The sequence below is a fragment of the Lucilia sericata genome, unplaced genomic scaffold (assembly GCF_015586225.1).
Source record: "Lucilia sericata isolate MDLA Ls3-8-SP2 unplaced genomic scaffold, ASM1558622v1 Contig000177F_arrow, whole genome shotgun sequence".
NCBI lineage: Eukaryota > Metazoa > Arthropoda > Insecta > Diptera > Calliphoridae > Lucilia > Lucilia sericata.
In genome coordinates this window covers 456,744-467,926 of record NW_023994205.1, presented here as the reverse complement: position 1 = coordinate 467,926, position 11,183 = coordinate 456,744, and the positions used below count along the sequence as shown (strand labels likewise).

General features: G+C 32.1%; 1 protein-coding gene across 1 annotated transcript in view; it reads left to right on the top strand.

Annotated features, from left to right (window-relative positions):
• Positions 1-288: 288 nt before the first annotated feature.
• Positions 289-11,183, top strand: part of LOC119601602 (toll-interacting protein-like) — a 72,707-nt gene continuing 61,812 nt past the window's right edge. Inside the window, exon 1 of the mRNA XM_037952634.1 lies at positions 289-554. Coding sequence (XP_037808562.1) covers positions 522-554 — 33 coding nt within the window. The 5' untranslated portion in view covers positions 289-521. The remainder of the gene's footprint in view (positions 555-11,183) is intronic.

Here is an 11,183-nt window from a genome sequence, read left to right as displayed (position 1 = left end):
AACAATAACAAAGTAAGATGGAACAGCTGTTTCACTTTTTTTGTATGTGTTTACATAAAAATATATCCCTGATCTAATGCGACTTGCTTGTTTTTTGAATCATTTCAAACAATGAAGAGAGCCATACGACTGTCAAATTTTCCAACCGTATTTTCTCTCAATGTGTGATGGTTTCATTACATATTGCGTTTAGACGATCCCATCCGTTCTCTTCTACACAAAATTTTGACAGATCATATTACTTGTGTGCTCGTGTGAAGGGGGCTTTATTGGTTTATATTATTGCCACACAAGAACACACAAATACTGGTACATTTTCAACATTGCTTAGAAAAGCAGTTTCTGTGAAAATTTGAAAGAAAACTTGTTGGTGTAACTACGGGGTTAAAGCAATTTAAGCGTTTTACTTTCAATCTGGTGTAATTTGAACTTAAAGTTTTGGCAGCACTGTCGAATAATTTAGAACCGAAGTAACAAATAGCTTATATACAAATAAATTATTTAGAAATATATCTATAAAAATGGTGAATTCTTCTGAATGTCGTTGGAAAAAGGTTTGTTGATGAATTTTGAAATTAAAGAAATGACTCATCAAAAATATGCACATAAAAAACAATTGTACATTCATTCATACAGTACACATGAAAATACTTCTGTACAATAATATGTACATATTGTCTGATAAAATGCATAACAAAGTATTATCACTTTTAATAGTTTTACAGGAGAAGCAAAAAGCGTTATAAAATGAAAATTATTAAAGATATAAAGCAATAATTTATATTAATGAAAATAAGCAATATCCGTGCACGATTTTACCTACCTCCCATGCAAGGGTTCCTCAGGAATTTGGACAGTCTTACGTTGATTAGATAGCAATAGTTATGAAATTTTTCACAAGTTAGTTTTATGTATCTAGAAATTATATTCTAGCTCCAATTTAGTTTCTTTTCAGCTCCACCACAAAGTAGATCTCTTTGTATTTAGTATTTATCTTTTACATCATAGAAGTAATGATTCCAAGAGCACCTAGTGCTATGTTGACGATTAGAAATGAAGTGTAATTTATTTACAAAACAGTTATTGGTGGAAAACAATATTTAGGTATCGTTAGCGGTTTACTCGGATATATACTTTTCAACTAAGGAGTGAGATCGAAAAATACCTAACATACAGTGTCGGACAAAACTAAAGTACGAACTTTTTTTATTAGAAAAAAGCTTGGTAAAATTAAGAAAAAAATGGTTACTTTGTAATTAAAGTTATTAGTTTAGAGAGAATATAGTCTAGAAATTATAAAAACAATGAAAAATAATGTTTAAAACTTAAATACACTATTTTTGGATACATTACATAAATGATAACTGCAGCGACAAAACTAAAGCACATAACCTTGGATATATTAGGTTAGGTTGATAGGAGGATGTATACTACATCAAATCCGAAGAAATACAACTAGGCCACTATCGGGACTGTTGTGCGCTCCAATTCATGAAAAAAAAATTGTTCACTTAATGTATTATTTTTCCATGTTCAGAAACTCAGTTTCCTTGACGTAATTCCTAAGAATCTTCCAATCGGTGTTGGTTAAGAATGTTATTTCCGGAATAACATCACTTCCAAGATACTCGGATCTAACTTCTACGAATGCCTGACAATGGCAAAGAAAGTGCTCCAGAGTTTCACTGTCCTCTCCACATGCTCTACATTCGTCTGAATCCGCACGTCCAATTTTGTATAGATGTGCACGTAATCCTGTGTGTCCACTCAGAATACGTACCATCATACTAACCTCAGACTTGCTTATTTTGAGGAAATTTCTCGTCTTGCTCTCATCAGGGTCACCCCATAGAATCTTTGTGGTTCTACCCACCGTTTCATTATTCCAAGAGGCCTTATGGGATTCTCTCATCCATATTTTTAATTCAGCTTTTGTTGCGTCCATACATGGGAATTTTTCATTAAGCATTAAAATTTCATTACCATTTATAGAAAAAATTCGAATGAAAAATATTTTAAGTACCATTTAATGAAAATTATATTTTTTTCATTATAACTTTTTTTGATAATGGTAATGAATTTGATAATGAATTTTCAAAAACGAATTTAATTAGTATTTATAATTGTCGAAAAATATATTTGATAAGAATTCAGGAAAATATTTCGAAGATTCGAGGTTTGGAAGCTTTTAAAACCAGTTCTCGTAGCCCAAATTGGCTGAAATTTTGCAGTCATAAGTATATCTGATGACAATACAATAATATGTTCGAATATTCGAAATTAAGTTCGAAAATTCGAAGTTATTTTCGAAAATTGTTTTATGTTTTTATATTAATCTCTGTGTCATAAAAACTACGAAAAAAAATTTCGAAAATTCGAACGCGTGTTCGACAAATTTTTAAAGATGTTAAAACTAGTTCTTCTAGTCCGAATGTGTTGAAATTTGTCATACATGATTTCACCTAATGACAATACATTATAACGTTCGGATATTCGAAATTAATTTCGAAATTCGAATTAATGTTCGAAAATTTTTAAAATCCATTGAATAATGGTAATGAAAATTTATTTTTAAATAATTACTAATGAAATCGTTTCATTAAAAAGCATTACCATTAGACAAAATAATGCTAATGAAAAAAAAATAATTATAATTTTTTTCAATTTAATGCTAATGAAATCGTCAATTAATTAGTCGATAAAATTAACTACTCCCATGTATGGTTGCGTCGAATGGTTTTGCGTTTGTCAGGTTAACTACATCGAGCTCCCTTCCCTTTAAAGCTATTACATTAGCCCTTTCGTTGCCGACTACTCCCGAGTGGCCTGGTACCCATATGATGTGAACCTTACCTCTGGGAGAGTATTCGGTTAAAGCTTTCTTACAATCCAATACGGTCTTAGATTTAATTCTATCACCTGATATCGCCCTAATTGCCTTCTGGCTGTCTGTAAAAATATTAAGCCCTGTGGGCGCCATATTTATTCTAATCGAATTTACACATTCCGTTATTGCTCGTACTTCTGCCTGGAAGCTTGTGTTATGATTAGGTAAACGGTGCTATATTTCTGTTTCTGGGTCTTCAATATAGAACCCCAGGCCCACTTTGTCCCCTAATTTAGAGCCATCCGTGTAGCAACGGATTCCTACTGGTATTTGCTCTAATGTTCCGCTTGACCAATACATTCTATCTGGGATTAGCGTTTCAAAGTTTCCGACATATTCTGTGTCTGGTATGCGATCATGCACGTCCGATGAATGTGTATAACCTTCCAATGTGTCCAGTATACATTGATGACGTGTCCTATAACCGTTTTTGGCCAGTTCGCCTAAAGTAAAGAGCCGTTCGGCTGTAAGCGCCGCCTCATATCTTATATATGTTTCAATGGGTGGAATATCTAGCAACGTTTCCAGAGCCTTGGTTGAAGTAGTACACATGGCACCACTTATACCCAAGCAGCATGTACGCTGAACTCCCTGTAGTAGTTTGATATTACACTTTTTGTCCAAAGCAGTCCACCAGATTATTGAAGCATAAGCTAGAATTGGTCTAATTACACTTTTATAAAGCCAATTTGTCATAGTAGGACTAAGACCTCATTTCATGCCCATGGTTCTCCTACATATCGCCCAGCACCGATGTGCCTTGTTGATCCTATCCTCTATGTGGTGTCTCCATTTTAATTTCCGGTCAAGTATTACACCTAAGTACTTAACTTTGTCTGTCACCGGTATCTTCTTGCGCAGGAAGCAAGGTTCAGTATATGTAGAAATGTTTGTCTTGTGAAAAAACAGATTTTCGTCTTCGCCGGGTTAACATTGAGGCCTCTCGGTGGAGCCCAGCTCAAGGCCGTATTCAGAGCATCCTCAGCTCTTCTACACAAGTATTTTGGATCCTTTCCTTTTAAAAGTATTACGACATTGGATATATTAAATTTTAGGGAATTTTAGGAAACTGTTAACAAAATTTACTGTTAAATAAGGAAATAGGTACTATCTGTTGTAGACATTTTAAGAGCAAACATACGTAAAATGAAGTGAATTCATAACATTTTTACAGTATTTTTTGATCATTCGCCTTTGCAGTGCACTTTCCTTCAACATAAAATTCAAAATGGCTCCTCAAAAGCATTTTTTGCGATTAAAAGAAAAAAATTATGGATGATTTTAATAAATGTCAATCAGTGACACGTATTTCTTAAAAAATTAATATTTATCAATTACTATGAAATATTATGTCCAGAACTTTCCAGAGAAGAACTGCAGAAGGTTGCTCAAAGCCATATTGAAGTAAAAACGCCTTTTCTTTTGCCTATATTTCGAACTGGCTAGGATGGATTTGACAGAAGGGCACTTCGACCGAAATTTTATACAATGAACATTTTTCTGATGAATCGAAGCAAAATTAAAATGATTTTGATGAATTACATTTAGAATCTAGGCCAGTAGTGTAATTATCGGTATACTGTAGTAAAAATAAAACACGGAGGGGGTTATATTCTGGTCTTGTGATGTTTTCCATGTAATGTGATCGCAGAATTGTATCAATATAAAGCAAATAATTTGAATAAAGAATCGTTTTATGTATGAAAATGTTTTGCACAATATAAAGATCATTTAATCATTTTCCAAATTAAGTCCGATTTTTCGAAGTTTTTTATTAGAGATTTTATCAAAGATTATTTTAAAACCATTAAACATGTTTCGAACATAATTTCGAATTTTCAAACACAATACTATATTGCCACCATATTAATCATAATTATCAAATTTTAGTCAATTTGGACTACAGGAACAGAATTAAGTAGACTCAAAACATTTTGAAACATATGTTCGAATATTCAGATTTTCTTTATTCGGTTTTTATGATTCAGAGAGTATTTTAAAACCATAAAAAAAATTTCGAACTTTATTTCGAATTTTCGAACTTAACTTCGAATATTCGAACATTATATTATATGTTTCTCTGGTGTACTCATAACTTTCAAATTTCAGCAAATTTGAGCCACGGGAACTGATGCCAATAGCTTTGAAAGTTTTTGTCACCAGTAAAATACATATCGACACATTCTTTATTTTTTTTTTTGGAATTTGAAATTTAATATGGGTGCCAGGGTATCAATCTTATTAGAGTGTGGTTGTGTTTGATGATGATTTATGACACTACCTTAGTGATACGTAGCTATAAGTGTTAGTGTTGTAAACATAGAATTGTGGTAAATTCACCAAACTTCATCGTGTTAATCGATATCTCCAAAAAAGAAAAATTAATTTATCTTATATATTTAATTGAGATCCTAATATAAGGATTCAAAATGTCTCTTGGAAGGTAAACTCCAAGATATGGGTTTGTCTTACTAAATATTAAAACCAGTCTCATTAAAGAATTTCGAAATCATTTTATAATTCTCAACCTTCCGCGTTTTCAAAATATCTACCAAACTTAGTCGACCGTTTAGTAGATGGTATTTTCTTCTAATTCCTCAAACTTTTTAGAGCTTAATAAAATATGTTCAGCTGTCTCCTCAGTATTGCATACCTCACACATAGAAGATTGGGAGACCCCAATCTTGTGCAGGTACATTTTATCATATGTGTGTCCAACCATCAATCTATTCATCAGTTTGATATTTTTCGTATGCAATGTGTGTGAAGTTAAATTCGAATTTAACTAGCAGAAACACAAACTACATTTTTTAACATTGCTCCTTTTGCAGCTAACAGAGCAATGTTAAGCATTTAACAGAAAGTACATGAAAAATTAAAAATAAATACTTTAAAATTTTCAGAAAATGAAAAACGAAAATTTCAGAACTTAAAAAAATATGAAAAATAAAAAAAAATATTTTTTGAAAAAAATCAATATTTTAATAAAAAAATTAAAAATTTTTGAAAAAATCAATATTTCAATTAGAAAAATGTTAAAAATTCTCTAAAGGATTGGTGTCCAATTTGGACAAATATGGAAATGCACACGTATACCACTATATGGGAGTAGTAGCCTAAAGGGTCCCTAACAGGATTCCGGTAGTCATATGTCTGGAATAGTTTTGGAAGTTTTTTTAAAATTTTTTGAAAAAATCAATATTTCAATAAGAAAAATGTTAAAAATTCTCTAAAGGATTGGTGTCCAATTTGGACAAATATGGAAATGCACACGTATACCACTATATGGGAGTAGTAGCCTAAAGGGTCCCTAACAGGATTCCGGTAGTCATATGTCTGGAATAGTTTTGGAAGTTTTTTAAAAAAATTTTGAAAAAATCAATATTTCAATAAGAAAAATGTTAAAAATTCTCTAAAGGATTGGTGTCCAATTTGGACAAATATGGAAATGCACACGTATAATACTATATGGGAGTAGTAGTCAAAAGGGTCCCTAACAGGATTCCGGGAGTCATTTTTCTGGAATAGTTTTGAAAGTTTTTTAAAGAATTTTTGAAAAAATCAATATTTCATTAAGAAAAATGTTAAAAATTCTCAAAAGGATTAGTGTCCAATTTGGACAAATATGGAAATGCACACGTATACCACTATATGGGAGTAGTAGCCTAAAGGGTCCCTAACAGGATTCCGGTAGTCATATGTCTGGAATAGTTATAAGTTAATGTTAATAAGTTCACCTTCACACAGTTATATGCATTATTGACATCTAAAGCCATAACTATAACCTTGAACTTTTTCTCCTTTAAGACCGCAATTTCATGCAGTATTTCATTAATGCATATTGACGTGGATTTATTTTGTCTATAAGCGAAACATCTCTTCGGTAGTATACTTCTCCTTTCCAGGAGTTCATTGATGCAATCCTTCACCATTAAATTTATGGTCTTGAGTAGCACTGAGATCAGAGAGATGGGTCGGAAGTTTCTATAGTCATTTGGGGACCGGCACAATCTTAATTATTCTCCAGTCGTCCGGAATGTGATTGTTTAAGAAATTATCGTTTAACGCTGTCAACAAGAATCTTTTGGCTAGACCTGAGAGAGCCCTAATCATTTCATAGGTAATCCCATCATGTCCACCCGCAGACGCCTTCCTCATTCCAGATAACATTATTCACAGCAGAATTAATCCTACTTACATTCCTAACAAATCTCCAAGCCTTACGTGTTCCTGGATTGTCATTCAGATTTCTTACACTCAACTCATATTCCTCATTCTTAGCCTTTCCCATAGCTTCCTCCACATTTCTTCCTAGCTGCTACATATCTTCTAAAAAAGGTTCAATATTCTCATTCCACCAATATTTCGGAGTCCTAGATTCACTCACCATATAAGTACAATCCCTAATCTCATCCTTCAAAGTTCCTAGAATCTCATTACTATCAGTAGTCAACTCAATCTCATTAAGATTCCTCAGAAGTTTCCTCTTGGCCAAAAACTTTCCTCTAAAACTTCTGCAAGTAGGAAATGTAATTTCAATCGGAGAATGATGACTACCCCCTAATAGGAAGGGTAATGTCACCCATTTATGTTCCAATTCAGTCTTGACAAAAGTCAGATCTAACAATGACCCATTAATACATCCAGTTTATCTTTAAATGTATATTTACCATTATTAATACAGAAGTGAGTGAAGATAAATACGCCGGGTTAAATACGTTTTTCATGTAAGAGAAAAAAAAATCGCATGCGATAAAAAAGTATCTAATACTTGAAATAAGCGTATTTTCACATATTTATACACATTTTTACGCATAATTGTAAAAATAATGCACATATATCCTTAAAATTATAATTTTAAATTGCAGATAAAACAAGTTTTATCAAATACAAAATTTTTTAAGTTTTTGAAAATAAGTGTAAAATTATTAGTTTATGGGAGATGTGATCAGTGTATTTTCGCATCTCGGAGTACGCAACCCAGTGAAGAATACAGGCAATCACTTATACTCTAAGTTCTTACAGCGACCACTATTTTTGAAAAAATATTTTTTTCATATATGAGTTCTTGGAGGATATTGTCACTATGACCACATCCTTCGACCTCGGAGAGTGTAAACCAATGGAGGGCATAAACCATAGTTTATGCTATTAAACTTAGTTTTTCCAAATTGAGTTTGTGGAAATTTATAAATTTTTTTTAAAATTTAATTTTTTCATATAAAAATTCTTTGAGGAATTTAGTCACTATGACCAAATCATTCGACCTCGGAGAATGAAAACCAGTGGAGAGCATAAACCATAGTTTAAACTATCTAACTGCGTTCTCAGTTTTTCCAATTTGTGTTCGTAGAAATTTATAAATATTTTTGAAAATATATTTTTTTTACATATGAGTTCTTGGAGGAATGTGGTCATTATGACCATATCCTTCAACCTCGGAAAACGAAAACCAGTGGAGAGCATAAACCATAATTTATGCTATCTAACTGCGTTTTCAGTTCTTCCAAATTGAGTTTGTGGAAATTTATAAGATTTTTTGAAAATGTAATTGTTTCATATAAAAATCCTTTGAGGGATGTGGTCACTATGACCATATCCTTCGACTTCGGAGAATGAAAACCAGTGGGGATCATAAACAATAGTTTATGCTATCTAACTGCGTTTTCAGTTTTTCCAAATTGAGTTTGTGGAAATTTATAAGATTTTTTGAAAATGTAATTGTTTCATATATATATATATGAGTTCTTGGAAGGATGTGGTAACTATGACCATATCCTTCGACCTCGGAGAATGAAAATAAATGGAGAGCATAAACCATAGTTTATGTTATCTAACTGCGTTTTTAGTTTTTCCAAATTTATTTTGTGGAAATTTATAAGATTTTTTGAAAATGTTATTTTTTTCATATATGTATGTATGAGTTCTTGGAGGGATGTGGTCACTATGACCATATCCTTCAACCTCGGAGAATGAAAACTAGTGGGGAACATACATCATCGTTTATGCTATTACACTGCGTGGGGAGGGCATATTGGGTTTGTGCTGATGTTTGTAACGCACAATAATATAGGTCCTATACACACCTTAAAGTATACCAATCGACTTAGAATCATTTTCTGAGTCGATTTAGCTATGTCCGTCGGTCTGTCCGTCCGTCCATGTAAACCTTGTAATCAAACTACAGGTCGAAATTTTGAAGATAATTCAATGAAATTTGGTACATGATCTTCTATTGTCCCAGGGAAGTCTATTGAAAATGGTTACGATCGGTCCATTATTTCACCTAGTCCCCATACAACTGAACCCCTGAATAGGGCTTATAAACCTTGTAATCAAACTACAGGTCGCAATTCAATGAAATTTAGCACACGATCTTCTATGATACCAGAGACGAAGTCTATTGAAAATGGTTAACATCGGTCCACCTAGCCCCCATAGAACTGAACCGGACTAATAGGGCTTTTAAGTTCATAATTATGTTTAATATACTCGTATCTCGACAAAAAGCTGCAAAACCAAGTTCTATACTAGCCTTGATGACCCTCATGAATTTTTTAATTATAAGGTCTCATTTGACCATAGCCCCTATTCAAAGCCCCCTTCAAAATTCGACTTAAATGTCCACAATTTTATTCAACAATAAATGGCTTAGGTATATCTGAGGCAAGGTAAAATTCAACTTAAATGCTTTCTTATGAAAACTAAATCACATTTTTTTGTAAGAGGTGTAGGGTATTATATGGTCGGCCTCGCCCAACTATAATTTCTTACTTGTTCCAAATTGTGTTTGTTGAAATTTATAAGATCTTTTGAAAATGTATGACCATATCCTTCGACCTCGGAGAATGCAAACCAGTGGAGAGCATAAACCATAGTTATGCAATTCCAGCTCTGGATAATTTTGAAGATTTTTTGAAAAAACATCAAATTTTGCCAAAAATAGTGGAATTTTTAAGTATATCCAACGGGCATTTGGAGAAGACATGAATCCGGGTACCGAAAGACTGGAAGTAGCCCAGTACTAGTTCTTTCCAAAAATATATAGTTAATATGCAATTCCAGCTGTGGATAATTTTGACGATTTTTTGAAAAAAGATCAAATTTTGCCAAAAATTGAGGAATTTTCAAGTGGATCCAACGGGCATTGTATGTATGTATGTATGTATGTATGTATGTATGTATGTATGTATGTATGTATGTATGTATGTATGTATGTATGTATGTATGTATGTATGTATGTATGTATGTATGTATGTATGTATGTATGTATGTATGTATGTATGTATATATATATATATATGTCAGAGTGTCACGAGGAACGGCCTTTTTAAGAATTTCATGTAAGCATACCTCTTAATCGATGAGTATTTATGTACTAAATACAAAATTTCCCTTTAATTGGTTAATCAGTTTTGAAGATAACAACGCACAGTGGTTAAGAAAGACATCTCATGAACTATTGAACCAACACATACATTTAAGCAAATATATTTTTGTATATCTTCTTTATTAGTAGTTATGTTTTAAATTTGGGATCATAAATGAATTTTTGCCGAATTTTTAAAAAAATATGTTACCTGAGGTGTCCAACTTTGACGGGTTACCCACTAGTTCATTGTATGATCACCTACACTTGAAAACACCTCATTTCGTTACGACATCTTCAATAGTTCCCGAGATACCGACTTATTTTCAAAATTAAAAGTTTCTTAACCACTGTGCAACGATTACAATTTTTAGATTTTGTTGGATTTAATTTTTATAATATTAAAATTAACTATTCAATAACTACAAAAATGCTTCTAAATATTATTCTTAAGCGCGTTCTTTTTAATTCATATGCATATTGGAATTTGAATACTTAAATGTGTAAGAACATACTTAGTTTTACCATACCATCGTTTAAAATGTGGTTTAAAAATCAAATCAAAATTCCACCGGAATAAAAAATTAAAGAAATCAATGCAAAATTACCTTCAATGTATAGTTCTTGATATGGAAGCAATTTTTTAATTTCATTTTCTAATAGAAGAAACCCATTGTTTTTACACCACTTCGCAAAAGCAAATTAAGACTTGTACCATCCTAGTAAATAAAAGGCCATCGTTTTATCAAACTTACTATGTAAGGTTAATAATGTCATAAATAGCTTACCATACTTAATAATCTTTTTTCTAAACGGTACTTGTTACGACCATTAGGAGCTATAAGTTCCATTTCTGAACTTTTCAGAATACAATTTGAAAATTTAAAAAAAGATTCTAATGGGCACTCAAGCCTATCAAAATATTCA